The 22,453-nt window shown below is 44.8% G+C and overlaps 1 protein-coding gene across 3 annotated transcripts in view; it reads left to right on the plus strand.

The window, feature by feature from the left end:
- LOC144680895 (uncharacterized) overlaps positions 1 to 22,453 on the plus strand; it is a 44,706-nt gene that overhangs the window by 14,702 nt on the left and 7,551 nt on the right. Inside the window, exons 5-10 of one of the 3 annotated variants that reach the window (XM_078542422.1) lie at positions 1,659 to 1,813; positions 3,719 to 3,822; positions 3,968 to 4,051; positions 6,963 to 10,542; positions 18,140 to 18,301; positions 20,093 to 20,163. In XM_078542422.1, coding sequence (XP_078398548.1) covers positions 1,659 to 1,813; positions 3,719 to 3,822; positions 3,968 to 4,051; positions 6,963 to 10,542; positions 18,140 to 18,301; positions 20,093 to 20,151 — 4,144 coding nt within the window. In that variant the 3' untranslated portion in view covers positions 20,152 to 20,163. Of the gene's footprint in view, positions 1 to 1,658; positions 1,814 to 3,718; positions 3,823 to 3,967; positions 4,052 to 6,962; positions 10,560 to 18,139; positions 18,302 to 20,092; positions 20,189 to 22,453 lie in introns of those variants that run through there. The other 2 variants (XM_078542441.1, XM_078542432.1) reach the window with 2 other exon arrangements.

The raw sequence follows: 22,453 nt of genomic DNA on the forward strand, positions 1-22,453 counted from the left end.
TATGGCATTTGCCTTTTTGATACTGCACTCTTTTGACATTAAGAAGATTTTATTTTTATATCTGAAACCCCCTCCAGTCCTACAACCCTCTGCAAACTCTACGTTCTTTAATTCTGGTGTACTCCTTTATCGCACTTTATCATACTCCTTTATCCTTTAAGGTGGTTATGCCTTCAGTTGTCTAGATCCGAAGCCTTGGAATTCATTTCCTAAACCTCTCCAACTCGTTCTCCTTTAAGACACACCTTAAAACTCACTTCTCCTGTTCTAATGTCTCCTTTCAATCATTCAGTGTTCTTTGTCTGATTACACTTCTGTGAAACACCTTGGGATATTTTACTATATCAAAGGCACTGTATAAATGCAATTTATTGCTATAATTACTTGATTCAACCAACAAATACTTAAGTGCTACTAGTTCATCACAGGGTGACAACCAAGTGTGATTCTGTAAAGAGTGTGATTATAATATTCTAAGAATAAAAATTTAAACCATTAAATAAAACTATTTAAAATATTGTGATATGTAAATAGGATCTTATTATATTACTAATTAGATGCTATGCCATCATTTTACTTACCTGTATAAAATTCTCACTCCCCTGTCCAACTTAGAAAAGCATCATCTACCTAAAGGAAATGCTGTCATTGCATAATTATTCATATAAATTTTTACATAGCTATAGGAATAATGTACTAATGAATTAATAAATGCAGAAGTAATATAGCATGCAGGATTCTTTGTATTTGATTCGGATCAATAAAAATCCAGTAATCTTGTAGATCCTATATGATCCCCTTGAAACGCTTACTTTCCAAAACTGTGAGATTGGTTACCCTGGGAGATATGGTGTCATTGTAATGGCTCAGACTAGTAATCCAGGAGCCCAGGCTAATAATTCCAGGGACATGAGTTCAAATCTACCGTGGCAGCTGGTGAAATTGAAATTCAGTTAATAAATCATGAATTGAAAACTAGTCGCAGTAATGGTGCCACAAAGCTGTCATTGGTTGTTGTAAAGACTCATCTGGTTCACTAATGTCCTTTCGGGAAGGAAGTTTGCTGTCCTTATCTGGTCTGGCTGAAATTTGACACCAGACCCACAGTGGTTGACTCTTAACTTAGCAAGCCACTCAGTTGTAGCAATTAGGGATGAGCAACAAATGCTGACTTTGCCGGCGAAGCCAACATCCCATGAAAGGATATTTTGAAAAAAGCCTCTTTGCTTTTCTTGCATTGTTTCCATACCCCACACAGTATTAAAGCTGGTACTATGAATATCTTTTTTTAAAAAATCTAATTTAGGCTGGTAGTTGCATCACTAGCAGAGTTTTAAACTTCATTACAGTATCACCTATTATCCTTTGGGCTATATTTTCAGAATAGTCCATTACCTTTATGCCCCAAAGACCAATAATAAAACTGAATTATTCTGGATTTTGAACATTTAGAAGGAGAACTGAGTGTTCCCAGCTTTAAAGTCTGATGGTACTTTTATGGGGTGGTTTCTTTACATGACCTTTTTAAGTTAGCTTATAATTATCATTAGAACAGTGACATTGTACAGCTTAGCTTTTAGTTAATTTTGCAGCTGCTTATTACAATACTGTATCTTGCCTATTGTATCTTGCCTATACTTGTACTTTGTTCCCCAAAGGGTAAAAAGCAACCTTGCTATCGTCCTCCCTACTTTAGAGAAGCATGATGAATTGACTTGTCTGCAACCACACCATTTTCTTATAAAACCAGTGATGGATAGTATCTCTGCACTCCAGTTGACCAAAGATACAGCAAAACCCACTAGCACCTTGGGTAAGCTTTCAGTTTTTAAAAAAAATGTATATGGTTCTAATTCTTGATTCTGCATTAAAAGGCCTGTTCTTTCATCTCTGAGACTAGGATTTGAATCTAGCCCTGACTGATGGTTTGCAAGTCTTCTGTCTGCAAGCATTCCATATGAATTGGCAGCCTCTGTCCAAACCAAGGGAACAGAAAGCATAGCACATCTTTCTCAGTTCAGTACTGAATGGCACTAATTGGATATCATCAGTCAGAGAAACCACAAGATGGTTGGGAGATGGAAGAATTGTCACCTCTTCTGAGGTTGTAGTTAAAGCACATTTTTTGGGATGCGGAAGAGATCTTTACTCTGCTTATAACCATTTTATTCCTGATTTGTGAGTGGGTGATGCTGGCACTGGGTACTCAAAATAGAAAATGAACCAAAGTCACCAAAAAAAAGTTACACATGAAAAAATTGATGTACTAACAGTGGTTTTCTTCTTTGATATTTGTTCCTCTGTTTAATATATTAAATGATTGTGCCATATGGAACACCTTGAAACCAATTTTTCATTATTTGACCATCACAAAAATGGAGAGCTAGATTTGACTATCACAAATAAAAATGCATTGGTGCCATTCTGTTTTGTCATTATGACCCACATAACTCCAATAGGCCCATTAATGCTGATGAAATATTTTCTATCATTCTCAAGATTTAACTCTTGGAGTTTATGTTACTGTTCTATGACCTCTCTCTTCAGTTTCTCTTAGTCCTTCCTGACCTCACTTCCCTTCAGAATCCCAGCATGTTTCCCTGATATTGATGCTACCTAGTTATGGAAGCTGCTGTTAACGCTTTAATTGCCTTCAACTTGGAAGTTCTGACCTAATACATCTGAAATGCTATTTCAAGATGCCAGTATCGGTTCTGTGATCACCGTAGAAGAGGTTCGCATGGATATTCTGGCTGTGGGTCTTGCAAGGGCGCTATAAGGCTGCAGGAGGTGGCCTTTGTATCCTAGGAGTACAGATCCAGCTCCTTCTAAGTGGCCCAGGCATAGATGGTATTCTTAAAATGAGAAAATTGTGGCTTCCAGCTGAAAAAACAGGTATTGATCTACATGATATTGAGCTGGACATCAGAAGAGTGAGAATCTATGTGGTTTATTATCACCATGTTCTTGTGTCAATATGGTGTGTTCAGAGATTCCCTGGATCTTGGAGAATCCTGCCAGTTGGAAGAGTTGCAATGTCCTGGTCATTCAGATTTTTTCTTTTCCTTGTCAAGCGTGAAATTAAATATGGTTTCTGGTCAACAAAGTAATATGTGTATTTACTCCAGTACACAGAGCGCCAGTGATTGATCCAGTCAGCCTCTGGACTGACTGGATTTTGTAGATATGGCCTGTGGCAGTTTAGAAGGGATCAGAGATGTAGATGTTGAGGGTAATAATGAACTTGATTCATTAGTAATGTAACCCATGTAGTTGAGGCTGGTTGCAGGGCAGGTTACAGCAGATGGCACCATATTAGCATGGTCTATGTCACTGCCTCCATGGTAAACTTAAGCCTGCTAATACAGAGCACACTTAAATCTGTTGGCAGTTCAGTAGTTATGAGCTTTCAGTGGAAGCTTGAAATTCTCTCTAGCTGTTAAGGAAGCTCAAAAGTGAATAAGGGTTGAACTTGTACTTGAAATATCCTTATTAAAATTGGTTTCCTTTACCTTAAATTAAATATATAGGTTATGTTTTCACGCAAAGGCTTATGACCAGCAAGTCTGGAGATGTAGCTAAAAATATTATTAGTTAGAAATAAAACTCACAGGTGCAGCCAATGTACAGGATCTTACAGTACGTTTCTGTCTGAAAGTAAACTGCCAGTGAATGGTGAGAATAATAGATCGTATTTGTTGATTTTTTTTTCCCACAGATCCTGACAATACTGCAAGTAAACCATGCACAGATAGTTACCGATTTAAAGCTACTTTGAACATGTGGAAACAGCCCAAGGATTTTATAGAAGCAAAGTTTTCTGTAAGTTAGTTTCAGCAGTTTGACAAATTCTTAAATGTACACAACCAAGATTACATGCAATAATTTGCAATTTTTCTCTAATGCAGAGCAATAATTTTAAAAGTAAATTTCGAAACTTTTTTTTAATTAAACAAACATCTTTCAGCCGGAAACTGTATTTGAATTTGGCCATCGTGATCATCTTTGGTGTATTTCTGCAAAAGACGAATATCAGGACATGAGCCTAGAGGTAAGTTAGTACAGTTTGGATTATTACACGATCTGTTACATTAAGCTGCTACAGTTTGGATTTTTACAGAAGTGACATCTTCATCAACTACCTAACACCAGTTCTGATGAAGAGTCATACGGACTTGAAACGTTAACTCTGACTTCCTCTCCACAGATGCTGTCAGACCTGCTGAGTTTTTCCAGCAATTTTTATTTTTGTTTTTGTATCACCTAACACCAGTCCCTGACAACTCAGAAACTTAATCTTTTCTATTTTCTGCTGGAAGGCCTCAAGTATAGAAGTTTAAGCTAATTATGAAATTGACTTGAGAAAGAAATAGCGTAATGCCTTAATGTAACACTTTCATGTCCCCAGGTCATTTCAAAAGTGTTTCATTGCCAATTAAGTTAATTTGGAGGAGAAACTTGAGCTCATCCTTAGTTCTTGTGATTGTGCCTTCAGCTGCCTAGGACCTAAACTATGGAGTTCCCTCATTTGAAAGGCATTATATAAATGGAAGTAGCAGTTGTTGTTTTCACGTTTTAAGATAGGAAATGTAATGGCCAATTGGTACACAGCAAGCATTCAAACAGGATTTACATCAATGAATACCAAAAGAATTGATATGTGCAACTAGAGACAGAAAGTATATATTTTTTAAATTAGCATGGATTCCGATCGGTTAAGTCATGCTTAATTAAACTGACAGCACCCTTTGAAGAAGTAACACAGAATAGATGGGTACTGCAGTAGACATCATAATATTGGACTTCAGAAAGGCAGTCAGTCAGGTACCAGATGATATCTTCATGACAACATTTAGGGAATATGGATTCAAGGGAAGAAAAGCTGAAAAGCACATTGACTAAAAGATAATAAGCAGCACGTAAGGGGTGAAGGGTAGTTATTCACCTTGGAGGAATATAGAAAGTGGCGTTCCACAAAGATCAGTGCTGGGACCATTATTATTCATAATTTACATTTAATTTTGACTTTAAGAATAAATAACTCAATATCATAATTTGCAGATTAAACTAAATTGGGGGTTATAACTAACACCTAGGTAGAATACCTACATAATACAATAAGACATTAGAAAACTTGCACACTGGGCAGTTAGGTGGCAAATTATCTTTAACACTGCATTATGGTAGGTAAATTCGAATCATCACCTTTACCATAGAAAGTAAGAAACTGACTAGGATAAAAGAGCAAAGAAATCCAAGGATATTGGTGAACAAATCATTTAAAATAACAGTACAGATCATAGAATCATAGAAAGGTTACAGCAATGAAGGAGGCCATTTGGCCCATTGTGTCCTTGCCAGCCCATGAATCTTTTCTGCATCCTCTCTAAAGCCTTCACATCTTTCCTAAAATGTGGTGTCCAGAATTGGACACAATGCTCCATTTAAGGCCGAATCAGTGTTTTATAAAGCTTCACCAAAACTTCCTTGTTTTTGTACTGTATGCCTCTAGTTATAAAGCCCAGGTTCCGTATGTCTTATTAACCTTCAACGATTTGTGCACAAATATCCCCAGGTTCTGCTGCTCCTGTACCCCCTTTAGAATTGTATCCTTTATTTTATATTGCCTCTCCTAGTTCTTCCTACCAAAATTAATCACTTCACACTTCTCTGCATTAAATTTAATCTGCCACATGTTCACCCATTCCAGCAGCCATGTCCTGTATCTCTATCCTCCTCACAGTTCACAATACTTCTAAGTTTTGTGTCATCTGCAAATTTTGAAATGGTGCCCTACACTCCCAAGTCAAAGGCATTAATATTGATCAAGAAAAGCAATGGTCCTAGTTACCGCCCCCTGAGAAACATCGCTATGTACCTTCCTACAGTCTGAAAATAATTTACTGCTATTATCTGTTTCTTGTCACTCCATGTTGCCACTGGCCTTTTTATTCCATGGCTGATAAACCTGTGTGTGGCACTTCGTCAGATGCCTTTGGGAAGTCCATGTACACTATGTCAATTGCATTACCCTCATCAACCCTTGCTGTTACCTCATCAAAAACTCAATCAAGTTAGTTAAACATGATTTGCCTTTAATGGATCAGTTTTGGCATTCCTTAATTTGGTCCACATTTGTCCAAATGACTGTTAGCTTTGTCCTGGATTACAGTTTCTAGAAGCTCTCCCAACGCCAAGGTTAAACTAACTGGCCTGCTGGGGTTATCTCTGCACCCTTTTTATTGAACAAGTGTGTAACAGTTGCAATTCGCCAGTCCTCTGGCACCACCCCTGTATTTAAGGAGAGGTGGAAAATTACAGCCAGCGTCTCTGTACCTTCCACCTTTATGTTCCTCAGTATCCTCAGGTGCATCTGATCCAGTCTTAGGCCTGAATTATTCAGATGACGGGGTCTCACTTCCCGCCGACTCTGAGTTCCCGAGTCTGGAGGCCACCGGACCTTAATGGGGAAGGGTGGGGGGTGGGCACCCAACTTAATAAGGGCTTCTGATGAACACGTCCCCCTCACTGCCCGAGATGTAACTTCGTTCTTTTTCGGGGTTCCCCCACGGAATTTCAACCCTCCCATCTGCCTAAAAATTGAGACTGGATGGGAAATGACCCCTAAGTGGCCACTCATTTGGAGCAAGGACAGACTTCCTTCCCGTCCAAGGCCTTTCCCGCCCCAGTGTAAAATCACTGTGTGGTCAGGAAGGGCGGAAACCTGGAGGGAATCCTGTTCCTTCAATTTCATGCTTCCCCCCACCCCTGCCTAAAAACCCACCAGTGGGGGAGTGCAAAATTCTGGCCTTTCCAATAGGGAAAGAAGGAGAAATTTCTTCACCCACAGAGTGGGTAGAATGTGGTACTAGCTACCGTACAAAATGGTTAAAGAAAATAGCTTAGATGCTTTCAAAAGGAAAATGGCACATTTCAACCATTTATTTCTGGTGTTGTTATAGGAACTACGCTACAAACACTATCGGTCCTATAGAAAAGACTGGAACTGCTTTGTGACCGAAGAATATTCTGATAATGAGAATGATCCAGTGCCTTCAGTGTCCTCACTCTCTACTGAGCTACTCAAAACATCTGATGCAGTACAGCAGCCCCAAGCTAAACTGTTTAGTTTTGGTCAATCCATTAAGAAAGTAAAAAAGAAATTTCGTGGCAACAGTTCAGGCAAATTAGAGTTCCATTTGCCTCCTAGTTCAGGATCTGTTAACAGTATCCCATCAGTCTCAAACTCGGAGATGTTGCTATCCAATAGTTTTGAAAAGTTGCTTAATGTAAGAGATAAAAAGCAAAAACACGATCCTATTCCTTCATCAGTTCAATCTCAAACCATCTTGAACATCACAAGCGTTGTTGGAAGCCTGGCAACAGCAACAGCCACGGAATCTCTTCCAGCTACTCTGAGCTCATGTGCAACAGTGACGGACTTTGACAAAACAGCTGAATGTCAGCAAAAGCCATTTACCTTCAGTGTTAGTGGTTTTGCAGTATCTAAGTGCTCTGGCTCATCATCCACACAAAATAATTCCAGTACTTCAGATTTTAGTGCAGAACTAGTTAACCCCACAATCACTTCTGGAAGTTCACTGTCGTCCATGTCATCCAGTGTCTTTACATTTGGAAATACCTTAGCCACCAAAACAGGAAATCAGCAAACACTGCCAAAATCACGAAGTTTTTTGTTTGAGAAGATTAATCCATGCTCCACTACAAGTAATTCAGTCAGTAGTTTAACTTCTATGCTTCACAATAAAACAACATGTGATTCACCTGGTAAACATACGAACCATCAAAATGGCCACGCAAACTGCCACACATCATCCACTTACAACAGCAAAGTGCTTTCAGATTCAATTGGAACAGCATCCGCTTTTCGCTTTAGGTATGTGACAGAACCAAGTTCACAAGAAAGCTCACCAGAACCTTTTAAGTTTGGTACTTCAGTAGTCTTGAGTGATCGAGCCAAGTCAGCGCCATTATTTTCCTTTCTCAACCCTGGAACTGAAAAATCGGAATTTTTATCCAACCTTATCCCCAACACAAAATTAGCAACTGGATCAAGTGAATCTTCAAGAAACCTGGAAAGGTTAACTTCTATCACAGGCTCAGTTGTTGCAAGAGATGTATTTAAGCCCTTTAAGTTTGGCCCAGTATCCATGAGTGATGTTTCAAATTTGAATGAAAAACCATTTTCGCCAACTACCAGTAGATCGACTACAGCGAGCTCTGATTTTAAATTAGATGATCCAGGTATTGTCATGCCTGCTTCATCTTTATTTGCTTCACCATCATCAGTTTCCTCAACCTCAAACTCAACACCGTTCGAACAAAGCTTTCTAACATCTCAAAGCAGCAATAAGTCTTTGAATTTTTTTGCTAGTTCTGCGGAAACCTGCCCTGTTTTTTCCAGGACATGTTCAACTGGCTCTAATTCTGTCAATTTTACACCCGTTTTTGGTCAGGTACTCTCTCCAGCAGTCGGTCAGCAGCAGAGCACTGATACACCAGACGATGGTACCAAAGCAAAGGAAATGTCACCCTCGGAAATATCCATAAATGCCGAACCAGTTGTTTTGAAAAACTGGAAAAGTTTAACTCCTATCACTACTTCAGTTCTTGCAAGAGATGGATCTGATCTCTTTACATTTACTCAAGTATCCAGGAGTGATATTCCAAATTTGAATGAAAAACAATTGTTATCAACTGTGGGCAGATCAACTTCACCAAGCTCTGATTTTAAATTAATAGATTCAGGTGTTGTCATGTCTGCTCCATCCTTATTTGCTTCACCGTCATTGGTTTCCTCCTCCTCCAGTTCCTCCTCTTTCTCAATACCAATTGCACAAAACTTGCTGCCAACTCAGAACAGCATAAAGCCTTTCAGTCTTTTTGCTAGTTGCACTGAAACCTCCCCTGTTTCCTCCAGGACAAATACAACTGACTCTAATGTTCTGGCTTTTATAGCCAGTTTCACTCGCGATCTCTCCCCAGCTGTCAGTCAGCAGCAGAGCACTGTTACGCCAGCCAATGTTATCAAAGTGAATGAAATCCCAACATCAGTGTTGCAATTAACTGCTGAACCATCTAAACTTAACAGGGCACATTCATCCAGTTTGAATTGTGAGGATTTGGCACCAGCAGTAAGTCAGCAACAGGGTTCTGATAAAACACCATCTCATATTGATGCTGAAACCTGCAAACTGAAAGAAACTTCACTAGTGGAAATGTTAACTTCTGAACCAGAAATATTTCACAGGACAGAAGTTGCTAGCCCTGATTGTGTGGATTTTGCAGCAGGATTCAGCAAGGATCGCTCTTCAGTCAGTCAACAGCAAACTCAAGTTGCACCTGTTGATGTTGTTGACAAAACCAGCAAAGAAGAGGAAGCATCAGCCTTTGAAGTGCCCCTAAATATGCAACCATCTGTAATTGAGAAAGGATCAGTTCCCCTTTTGCAACTTAATAATGCAACACCTACACTTGAAAATCCTTTGGAGAGATTTAGTAATAATATAAATAAAGAAGGCAAAGAACCTCTCGTTTTCAGTAATAAAAGCAGCGATGTACAAGTATCACATTTTTCTGAAAACCAAGGTCCCTCTAAAGTTCACCAGAGTTCAGCAGCTACCAGTAACCAATGTCATGTGGAACATGAAGATAGCACAAGTGATAAAGAGGACCCTCCTCTTCTCACAAAGAGATGGACAAATATAGAAACACTAAATTTGTCACATAATGGAGATTCTGTATTTATTTCTGAAACTGTTGAATCTAATAGCAGTAGTTTTGCAGAAGCTAATAATGGTAGAACAAGAGAAGATATTCAGAGCCTAACAGCAATAAATCACTCACTTTCCACTGCTCCTTCTACAATTTGTTGCCCAATTTTTACATTTGGTGCAGGTAGTGATTTCCAATTCAAACTAGGTGCAAATGACCTAGCAAATGCCACAGGACAACTGGAGAATAATAGGGGAGATTGTAAAACTGTACACAAACCAATGTTCCCATTCCCTCCACCAGTTAATCATCCACCTGCAGGGTTAGATGCAGAAAATGTTCTCTTCTCTAACAGAGCAAAGCTGTATTGCTTTGAAAGGACAATCTTGCAATGGAAGGAACGAGCGTTTGGAGAAATTAGAGTTTTAGAGCATAAAATAACAAAACTACCACGATTAGTAATGTGGAATGCCACTAATAAATGCTGTGCCAATCACTGGATCACAGGAGACCTGGAGCTGAAGCATGCAAAAACCAGTAATCACATCTGGACTTGGCGTGCACTGGATTATTCGGAGAATAAACAGGCCCTTCTAGAGTTCGCCGTACACTTTAAACTAAAAGAAATGGCTCAGGTGTTCAAGCAAGTAATTGAGAGAGTGCAGAGCACAACTGAGACTTCTCGGTTAGCAGAAAAAGATCTGTGCTGTTCGGCAGAAAATGAAAAGAATGATCAAAGTGGAGATAATAGTCCTAATTCACTTGCCGGAGTATCTGATTTGCAACAAGAAGGAACGCTTCTGCAAGGTAAATTCCACTGAATGGTTTTTCATTATGCATCTTTCAATGCAGCATAACATTTCCCTGATGTGAGGAGCTGTAAATACAGACTACTTAGGTATGTTTAATTAGAAGAGTTGGCGGAATGCTTATCCACGTTTTTAGCATTTTTAATAGCCGCATACTTATCTTGTTTTTATTTAAGCAACTGCATTAATCACAATTGTTTTAATATTGCTGACTGCAAACGCTATGAAATACATTACAGAGCAGCCTAGTAACATGGAGTTCAGACAATTTTTGGGAGCAAACAAGAAAACATTTTTTTGAAACTTATTTTTCTTCTCTCATTAATTTTCTATTGTCACCCTCCTCCTCTCCGGAATTAACTCCTTGCTGGGAACAGTTCCACAGGTTTTGGTCAGCTTGATACCTTATTCAGATAACTCAATTTGGCTGTCACTTCCGAGCCAAAGGGCATCGTATTTTGGAAGGGTACCCCAAAAATGCACTGCCCCCCCCTTCCCCCTGGAAATATCCAGGTAAGGTTTGCACAGCAATTACCCAGGAAGTGCAAACTTCCAATGGGTCATTCCCCTGCACTGGGAATCATCTGAAAATACGATTTAAATCACAAACTTTGGATGGCTGCCACTGTGTTACAGTGGTAGTTACCCAGGAAAAATTAGAAGAATTAAAACCTCTTCTAACTTCTGGGTAACTATTCTCGCCTCCCCCCCCCCCCCAACCATGGGTCTCCCCCCACACTCCTGAATCCCCAAGGGATCCTCCTCACCAACCCCCGATTACATCTCCCCATACCCCCCCCCCCGCCAAACGGGACTGTCCCCACCTTCCCAGGGACTCTTCTCCCCACCTCCACAGCACCACCAGCAAGGCCTGAATTTGCCTGGTTTACAACAGCTAGTGCCATAAAAAAGGTGTGGCTGCTTTACTTCTGACCCCACAGCCCTTCGATGCTAGGCCCTGGGGAAGCGCTGCAGTACCCAGATCTGAAGGTCGGGCAAGATCGGCTCACTGAATTTTCAGGTAAGAACTTTCAAGCGGAGTGGCAATCCAACTCAATTGCCACGCTATCGGAAGTTACAGCCCATTATTCGCCTGTGTGCATCAACAGAACGTGTCAGCAGGCAATTTTGACTGTGAAGTACTGATTCTGATCTCACCAATTTTTTTTTACTGTATCTCTCCCATCTCACTCAATTCCTCAGCAGATATCATCAAGAGTGGAACTATTCTCTAAGCTCAGTCTTTTGTAACATAAAGCTTATTGAACTTATTTGTGGCGTTAACCATTGCCCAGCTGAGACTAGTTAATTCAACAAAGATGGTGATCGAACCCAGGTCCTGTGTCCTGGTTTCTTGGGCTCAGCTAGTCACTGGATAGACTCCTTGAGGTACTGGGTGAACTGCAGAAAGATTTGCATTCATTGTTCCTGGAGGGAACATTTTAATGCAGGTGATAATTTAATGGCTGTCACCTAGTTTATTTAGATTGAGTAACTGTCATTACTTGAAAACAAAATCTCCATTCTCCTATCCAGTTGATCTGTCTAGTTTTAAAAGGTAACTAGCCATGTTTTATTGAAACTGTTAGACAGAAGTTGCTGTCACCTCCATTTGGACAGGAATGAGCTAATGTTAGATTTTTGTGACAAAAACAAAATAGTGTAGAGGCTGAAAATCTGAAATAACAGAAAATACTGGGAATGCTCAGCAGGTCAGGCAGCATCTGCAGGGCGAGAAACAGAGCTAATGGGCAGGATTTTCCCCTCAGGCTCCGGAACCCCACCATCATGGCCAAACAGGGGTGAGAAACTTGCACGGTGTGGTATATAGTCACATGCCTGTGATTTTCCTTGAAGCAGCCAATTGATGGCCAGGGGACACGCTCACCGTCCAATAAGGATGGCTTTCAAAGCTGGATGGCCAGTAGGAGGTCCTCAAGCAATGGAGAGGCAGCAGACTGCCCTAACAGGTAAGTGAGGGAGAGCTCACCCCAAGATGGAGGTGCCCTCTCTCCAACATTTTTAACTTTAACTTAAAAATGGCCTCAGCAGCTGGACCGTCATTGTGAAGCAGCAGCTCCTCCACTCAGTGACCTGCGGCTGCAGTTGAAGTAGGCAGGCAGGTAGGGAGGTCCTCCAAGCTTGTCTAAAGTGGTTTCCCCTCCCCCATCCCCGGTATGATGCCTGGAGGCCACCTCCAGACAGCTACACTGTTCCCTGATGCCTCTAGGGACTTGGCCAACTAGAAAAATGAATTCAACCTCCAACAATAGGCCTTTAACAAGGTCAGTTCATTACCTGCTGCTTGTGAGGTGGTAGTCCTTCCACGCCCCCATCCCACCTCTGGGAAAATGGCACGGGGGCAGGTCCAACAATTCAGATTGATGTGTTCTGATTAAAAAGGTAATTGACATGAAATATTGGGCAAAATTTTGCCCTTGATGGGTGGGCGGGCCTGACTGACTCGGCGGCAGGCGGGCAGCCGATTGCCGCCACCGAAATGGGCCGCACCGCTATTTTCCACAGGTGGGCCAATCAAGGTCCGCCCAGCGGGTTAGCGACTCCTGTCGAGAACGGGAAAATAGTCGCAGAGGTGGGCGGCTTCAGACCGCCAGTTCCAATGGGGATCCGGCAGCCTGTTTGAGGCAGTGCACCATGGCCACTCGGGGAGAGAGAGAGGCAGCTGTTCCAGGACAGGAGCATGAGCAGGAGGAGGGGGGCAGGCTACAGGAGAGGCCAGCAGGGGGCCAGTGTGCCCCTTGCTTCTCCAATGCATGCCTTGCTGTCCTCCTCCAAGAGGTGTCCAGCCGTCGGGATATTTTGTATCCGGAGGATGGGAGGAGGAGGGCCCCCCATGTCACCAGGCAGGCGTCGGAGGAGGTTGGTGACGCTGAGAGCGCCCGTGATGATGTGCGGCGCACAGGCACCCAGTGCCACAAGAGATTCAGTGATTTGCTGCACTCTGGAAGGGTGAGTACCATGTCGGCCTTGGCCATTTTACCCAGAAGGTAGCCTTAGCTTTTGAGCCCCCCCACCCCGCCCCACGTTTTGCTGTCATTACTGCATTGGGCATTTGGCGCACACTGGGTGGGCAAACGGGTACTGACCATGCTTACATCAGCCTTAGTGGTTGAGGAGAAGATGGGTTCTCCACACAGCATATGTTGGTGTTTGTTGCATCTGAGTAGTCTGGGGGCAACCTGCAGGGGAGGCAGCTAGACACATACTCAGAACTCCAACACATGTCTTATTGATGGTGATGAGATGGCGGAAGGGGAGCCTCAGGGTGTCGTGGCCAAGTGCCATCTGCTGACATCGGCGCCGCACCTAGTTGCGCCTCCTTGCCATGGGCGCTAAGACCCGTGTGTTATTCAAAGTGATGGACGCCGAATGTGTCCAAGGTGGCCGTTAGGGGAGGGGTTTGGGACCAGCCGTACTATCTTCTGGGGACTGATCACCAGTAGTGTGGACAGGAGCCGCTGGAGGCCTCAGATGGGCCACTGTGGTTGGGGTGTGGCGTGCACGTGCAGAGTACATGAGCAATCAGCCCCAATAAATCCTCTTCTCTGTTATGCAGGCAAAAACTGAACACAATCAGCGGGAGCACCAGAGGACTGGAGGTGGGCACACCCTGCTCCAGCACCTCACGACCTTTGAGGAGCACGCCATGGAGCTGGGGAAGAGGCAGGCGGCCAGGGTGGCAGGTGGTGGCGAGGCTGGGGTGCAGCGGCCAGGTATTTGAGGTCCACAGTCCCATCCACTCTGTCTGCCCACTATCCAAACCACTGATGGCTGCTGCAATTGTTAATGCTGCAACACTGCTCATTCACAGACTGAGACACTCTGACGTGTGGGTCATACAGAAAGGTCCCTCGTCCCCTTGAGGAATCACGTCTCCACCACCTTCCAAAGTCACCTTATCCCATTTGTGACCACTATCCCCATGGCCGAACATGCCATGGCATTGCTGCTGCACAGCCAAAGACTTATTTCACCTTAGAGGGGTTGGAACCTCCACCACCCTTTCAGCCAGTGCGCCCCACATTACTCTGTCCAAAAGGTCCACAGCATCTCAGCTGTGAACCTCATGACACTCAACTTAAATAAATGCCACCACGTTACTCATCCCTGCGCCAAAGGGAAATGTTGCCTTCTGTCCACCCAGTCTATGCCCCTCATAACGGTATGAAGGTCAATAATGTGACCTGTCAATCTCCTGTGCTCCACGGCAAATGTCGCAAGTATTTGCGATGTTTCCTCAGCACCGCAACTCTCCAGGCCAGCATGTATCCAGGTCAGGTACCTCTGCACTCTCCCCACTCCAATGGCACATAACATTCCATGTGGCATTCCTGAGGCCATCTGACCAGCCTGTCTGTATGCGCGTCTAATGTTTGGGCCTCCTCTTGACTCTTTTCCACCCCACCAATGTTCGTTTCCTTAGAGTCTTGAAGGGTAAATGACTTATGAGCCTTGGGGGGAAAGGGATGAAAGGTTTAATTGACTGTATGCTAACTGATTCACTTTCAGCATCACCACCGCACGGCCGTGCCCAAAGACACTGCAGCCCCCCTCCACACCTGAGGCCCAAGACATGCAACTTGCGGCACATCATTTCAGCCAGCCAGTCACCAGCGCAGACACAAACACCTCGGTGAGGAATTTACCATCGGCTAGTGTCCCGGGTCACAGTGGAGAGGGCACTTCACAATCGCTGGAGGAGATGGTAGGGACAGAGAGTGCCGATGGCACCAGCAGCCGGAGGGCTGCAAGGGACCAGGTACATGCTGAGTCCGGCACTGATGACGTGCCTCTGGAGTTGTCACCAATGCAGCAGCTGCAGGACAAGCGGCAGGAATCGCGTTTGCAACTGGCAGGGTTGCATGAGATTGTGCTTCAGTTGGTCTCTGCGATGGAGGAGTGCAGGCAGAGTGCACGTGACGGCATGAACCTCAGGGCAGAGCTTCACGCTTCCTCCACTGAGAGATTGGCGACTCTCATGGAGAGGGGGTTCAATTGGATGGCGAATCTTCTGATTGGGTTACACTCTGACCTGCGAGCCCTCACAGCAGTACTGGCCACGGATGGTAATTCCCAATGTGGGAGATGTTGTGGGCACCAAGTGTCGGTGCTCGGTGCCCATGCATCTGCGGTGAGCACGGAGGTCCAATGGAACCTCACGTCGGCGCAGCAGCTGCCTGTCGTCGCTGCGAGCTCCTCTCAGGGCGCTCCGGATAAGGGCAGCAGCTCCTCCGCCCCTCTGCCAGTCAACGTTGCTTCTGTTGCGGCTGCGACAACTGGGGAGGTGCCAGTTCTGGAACTGACCACTCCCTCCCAGCCGGGGCCATCACAGGCTCCACGGGCCAGAGGACGCCCGCCAAGGTCATCGATGCCAACAGGACAGCAGAGTCAGCAGGCTGTCTCACAAGCCACTCTGACCAACGGGGCGGCACCTAGACATAGCACCCACAAAAGAAAGCATAAGGCACTCAGCGTGTATGTCAGTGGTGATTTTGTGTTGGCCTTAGAAAAGGGAAAAATATACATATGTTTGCAATAGAGACATTTCTGTTATATGTTGGACATAATAAAGTTCACTTTTTTGACCAGGGCTGAGGGTGTTTCCTTTGTGCTGCATTTGACTTTTTCACAGACATATCATGAGTGTTTGAGTGGATATTGATGTTTCTGTACTAAGCCCTTAGTTGCAGCTGAACAGGTGAAAGATGTAGCATCTAAGTGCCACGTGTGGAAGTGCCAGGCAATGCTGCTCCTGCTGATCCATGTGTGTGGAGCTAGCTGAAGGTTCGTTGGATTAAATTGTCCCGGGTGTCCCTGCCTCCTTGGTGTAATAGCGGGTTGGCGTACTGCCCTTCATCATCACCCTGTGCTTCCTCGTCCTCTGAGCCACTGCTGGATTCACCATGTGCAACCTCATCCAGGGCGTCAAGGTCTTCATCGTCAACTGCATCCCCCCTTTCCATCACAAGATGGTACAGAGCACAGCATGCTACCACTATCACAGAGACGCGATCTGGGGGGTACTGGAGTGCGCCCCCTGAGCGGTCCAGGCAACGGAAGCGCATCTTGAGAAGGCCGATGGCGCTCTCCACCACAGCCCTTGTGGTGCCCTGGCTCCTATTGTACCGATGCTGAGCTTCTGTTGTTGGACAGCGGAGTGGCGTCATGAGCCACCTTCTGAGGGGATAACCCTTGTCACCCAGCAGCCAACCATCCAGCCGAGCCGGAGCACTGAAGAGCCCCGGCACCTGGGAGTGTCTGAGGATGTAGGTGCCGTGGGAGCTGCCTGGGTACCTTGCACAAACTTGCAGAATCTGCATCCTGTGATCACACCGTATCTGCAGGTTCATGGAGTGGAAGCCCTTCCTGTTGACAAAGGCACTGGGCTCACCTGCTGGCGCCTTGATAGCCACATGTGTGCAGTCTATTGCACCCTGGATGCGGGGGAAGCCAGCAATGGCCGCGAAGCCTCTGGCTCGCTATGCCTGACTTGCCTGGTCGCAGCGGAAGTGGATGAAGGTAGATACCCGTCTGAACAGAGCATCTGTAACCTGCTTGACACAAGTGTGGACAGCTGATTGGGAGACACCGCAAAGATCACCCACCAAGCCCTGGAAGGAGCCAGGGGCATAGAAGTGGAGGGCAACTGTGAGCTTCAGAGCCACTGGCATGGGGTGTCCACCCAAACAGTCAGGGGAGATCTCAGGGCCAATCATCTGACAGATATAGTTGATTGTCTCCCTTGAGAGTCGGAGCCTCCTTCGGCACTGCACCTCAGTCATATTGAGGTAGCTGCTTCGCCGCCTGTATACCCTGGCAGCAGGATAGTGGTGCCTTCTGCAGCCCCTTCCACCTTGGACAATCTCTTGGCCCTGCGCTCCTTGTGCCTGCGCCTGACCTCCCAAAGATGGCTCCGCTGGAGACTGATTGTCCACTCCTGGCCTCCTCCTTATTCTATCCCTCCCTCCTCAGAGGAGCTGCCTCCAGTGGAGATGTCAGAACCCATACCCATGCTAAATGGAGGCCTCCGGAAAGCTGCAGGCCCAAGAAAGATTGCTGTCTGCAGACTGGTTTCAAAGTACACAAAAATCTCTTGGAAATTGATGTGAACTGCTAACAATCACACAGGCAACTTTTAAACACTTTCTGCAATTAAAACTTTGTGGAAAACGTCAACAACCCCTTTGAGTCCACATATCCCGCCAGTGCATGAGTTTTATTAAAAAAACGTTGGGCTCGTGTGCCGACCCGAAGTTCGGACGGGCCCCTCAAAATCCTCAACAATTGGCAAGTTAAGGGCCTTAACGAGGCCTTTAATTAATGGCGGGTGCGCATCCCACTGCTGTGCGCGCCCTCCGACCGAAATATCGTGATGCCGCATGCTGACGTCGGGACGCTCGCGTGACATTTTAAGCGCTGACGTGCGGGCTCCGCCACCCGCACGTCAGCCAGAAAACTTTGCCCATTAACTCTGTTTCTCTCTCCACATATGCTGCCTGCCCTGTTGAGTATTACCAGCATTTTCTGTTCTTATTTTAGGTTGTTTTGTGATTTGCTTTTCGATTTCTATGTAGGCATGGAAGAACAGCAGAAGGAAGAAGGAGATGAAGATGTGGTGATGCTGAGTGAAATTACACCAACTCCAGAGCAGAGGGCTCTTGCCTTAGCGTTGCTTCTTCCACCAACTTTCTTCTGTTACAAGAACACGCCAGGTTACCAGAGCAGTGACGATGAAGGTGTGCTGTTGGGCAGGATTTTCAGGTCATTGGGTGGGTGCGGCGGGTGGGCCTGGGAGTGGCAATCGGCCCTTGACCGCGATTTCACACTGGCTGGCCAATTAACAGCCAGCCAGCATGAAAGGCGCGCTAAGGAGCTCAGCGCACCCGGCGTGGGGGTGGGAGGAGCACGAGCACAAAAGTCTGTGCAAGCGCAGGGGAGCGTGCACTGAAAGCTCCTGAAGGCAAGGAGCTGAAGAATATTAAAATCAAAAATAAAGATTCTGAAAATGTGAAAAACAGATCCCCACATAGGACTCACTGACATGAACATAAACATAATAAAAATTATGTCAAAAAATTTTTTGTCATGAACGTTGGAAACCTCATCCTGCCCGTGGATGAGGTTTCCTAAAAAATCTAAAGGCCGCCTGGCCGATTCACCCACCCACCGACCGTAAGGTTGGACGGGCAACGGAAAAGAGCTTTTAATTAATTGATTAATTGTCTTAATAGGCCTCTTAATTGTCAGTGGGCGTGCTGCGGACTCTCACGCGAGCCCACCGACTGAAATATCGTGCGAGTGTGCAGTGACGTCAGGACGCTCGCCCGATGTCATCGCGTGCTATTCTATGCCAGATTGAGTCGGGCGTAAAATCCTGCCCGTTAAGTAAAATTTGAATCATACTCATTGGTGCAATTTATAAATTTAGGGTTGCAAAGAGAACAAAATTAATCTTTTAATAATGTAACATATTTCTTCCCTCTGCCACCCACTAAAAAATATGAGGAAAGTCTCACCTAATGGCAAAAACAGGGTCCTCTTCTCCCTGGAGACCAGTATAATCGGATCTCGAAACAGGAGAGGAGAATTATGGCCAGGATTTCCCGGTCGGCAAGCGGGGGGGGCGTGGCCCGCTCGCCGACGTGGGATGACAACAGGGGGATGTCCCGACAGCACCCCGCCTCATTTCAATTTTCAGGTGGGCAGGGGCTCAGCCATTGAGGCCATTGACAAAGTCATTAAACTAATCAATGGACCTGCTCGTCCAACCTTAAGGTTGGCGGGCAGTCCAGAAGCCCTGGCGGGCATTAGAAAAAGCATGAAACCTCATCCACGGGTGGGATGAGGTTTGGTGTATGTTTTAAAAAATATAATTAAAGTGTATTTAAAAGTGATGGACATGTGTCACATGAGGGGACATGTCAGGGAATTTTTTTTTCTATTTTTCAGATTTTTTATTGTGGAACTGATCTCCCTGAGGCAGCGCTTAGCCTCAGGGAGATCAGTTAGCTCTTTCGTGCGCATGCGCGAAAGAATGCACTCTCGGCTCAGGGAATCCCCCCCCCCCCAGCCCACACAGGGAGCGCATAGCGCTTCCTTGTGGACGTCACTCTGGGCGGGCCTTAATTGGCCCGCCCACGTAAAATGATGGCGCGCCCCCAATCGGAGGCGCGCCTCCACGCACCCGCTCTTAAGCTTCCCCCCCAACGGGGGGAAAATTCTGCCCTATGTCTGAACGTATTTGTGAAGGTTGACATTCTGTTGATCCCAGAGATCTACATGATCTCCACCTGGTGATACTTAATAGCTGTTGAATTTCCCCCTTTCTTGAAAGTGAAGAACTTGAGCACATACCGAGACTCTAGATTTGAGTGACAATATTGGGTACATTGTAAAATTCAAACTTCGTGGACAAAAATGTGGTCCATATATTTGCAGCATCTCTTCAATGCATCAAATAAATTACAGGAGCGTAAATTAACAATTTCAGCATTTGCAACATTTCAATCCATATTTTTCTTCACCAGATGAAAATTTTGAAACAGCAGTAAGAAAGCTGTACGCTAACTACAATAAATATGTTTAATGCCTTCTCCTGGTAAGTCTCAGCTATTTGTTTCACCCAAAATTCAGTTTTTTGAAGTGATGGTATCTTCCAGTCTCATCTTCTCATCTCTTGTTCTGTACTTCCTCTTCATCCCCCATGGTGAGACAGCGACGAGTGGTATTCCTCCAAAGAGTCAAAAATAGTAATATTGAAGTAAATATAGTTTCATTCTTAACTTTGTGGGTTAATAGAGTGCATATTTTCTCTCCTTAGAGGTACAGCCTACTTAAAACTCATCCAGAGAACTTGTGTGTTAAGAGCACCCAAGTGTACTGAAGTTTACCTAGATTAAACCATGCGGTTTAACAGTAGCGAGTGCTAGCCAGGTTCCTACTGATTGTCCAGTCAGGTCCATCATCTCATTTGAGCACTGGTCTTTGAACATATGAAAAGAAAGGACCACGAAGCTTCTTAACGCTCACCCTCAAATGTTACCCTCCCGATTACTAGTAGTACTCCCTACTGGAAGCAAGAAAAGGGATGAAATCCTGTGTCAACTTCAGGAAAAACTATGGAGAAAATGCTCTTTGACCTGTGAACGCATAAAAACATCAGCAGACCATAGCTACCCATAATCCATTATTAAACATGCTGTTAGGAACATAGGATTCCACAGAAAGGTAAAGGACCATTTCTATGCATCTAGAAGTCTCAGTGTTCCTACCTCTCTTAATCTCTCATATCCTTTATACAAATGCCTGTTAAAAAATAGTATCCATCACTCCCTTCAAATATGTCACTTGCCATGTGTGCATTACCTCCCTGACTGGACTATTCCACATATTCACCACTCTTTACATGAAGATGTTATTTATTTATTGTATATTCACACTCCAGTAAATTTCTGTTTGTGTTTCTTTGTCCCAGAGCTTTTGTTAATATGGAACTTTACTTTGGGCCCTGATTTTAATTCCAGGCAAGCTCTGGGTAGGTGGGTGGCAAAGTGTTTGAAAACTCTTTCATTACTGCAAAAATTAGGCAGGGCTATCTTAACGCCTGGGCCTCATTAACATGTGGGAAAATCATTCACCTCAGAGACTATCCACTGACGCAAGATAAGATTCTAGGGACATGCGCAGGCATCTATCATTTGAGCAAGGTGCCCATGGCAACAGAGACCTATGCTTTCCTCATGGGCTCTTTTTGGCCAATTATGCCCCAGGTTGTCCGGCATGCAAGCCTCAGTGGGTTCATTTTTCAGGCCTGAGTTAAAATTGCATGACATCATTGGGACCCAGTGTGCATATGCCAAGAAGGACCTTGGGAGCTTTAAGTGGGTGTCCTTATTGCCTGTGGGCGATAGAATCCTGGCAGCTTCAGGGCAGGCAAATAATTCAGTATATTTTAACTGTGTATCCAGTGGATAGAATTAGAATCGAAACTCTGGGTTCATGGGGAAAATGGTCTCCCCGTCAGGGGGTTGGGCGGGAGCAGGCGCAGGTAAGCCTGCAGCCGATCGCCGCCCGTGATCGGCTGCACACTGCCATTTTACGTGGGTGGGCCAATTAAGGCGCGCCTAGCATGACGCACGCCCGGAAGCACTGAGCGCTCCCTGTGCGGGCGGGGGGAGTAGGCTGAGTTGGGGCCTGTGCTCTTTCACGCATGCCTGCAAAAGAGCGCAGAAATCTCCCTGAGGCACAGAGCTGCCTCAGGGAGATCCGTTTTTATGTAAAAATTTAAATAAAGGAAAAAAAAAAATTTCAAGACATGTCCCTTCATGTGGGACATGTCTATAAATTTTTTTGAAAAATTTTATTAAAGTTTAAAAACCCTCATGAAACCTCATCCCGCATGTGGATGAGATTTCATGATAAATACGAAGGCCGCCTGGGCTCTTTGCCTGCCCACCATCCTCAAGGTTGGATGGGCAGCTATGTTAATTATTTAAGTTTCTATTTAAATGGATTTAATAGGCCTTTGACAGTTCGGCGGGCGCGCAGCTGACTCTGGTGCACGCCCTCCAAACTCAAGATCTGAATGACATGCGGTGACATCAGGACACACGCCCGACGTCACCGCGCATCATTTTATGCATCGGCAAGCGGACCCTGCCCCCACTTGCCGAACTGAAGATTCTGCCCCATTTTTATCTTATAGAACCTTAAATACCTCAACAATATTACCTCTAAGCCTTTTCTTTCCAGTTTTATTTATTCCTTTATTTACATCTTCTTACACGCTCCAAGATCAGGATGTTCCTCCTATATTACAGTATCCAGAACTGCACAATATCCTAGTTCAACCAAACTAACACTTCCTACAAACTAATTATCATTTCCTG

This window comes from Cetorhinus maximus, chromosome 1 (assembly GCF_964194155.1).
Source record: "Cetorhinus maximus chromosome 1, sCetMax3.hap1.1, whole genome shotgun sequence".
NCBI classification, from domain to species: domain Eukaryota; kingdom Metazoa; phylum Chordata; class Chondrichthyes; order Lamniformes; family Cetorhinidae; genus Cetorhinus; species Cetorhinus maximus.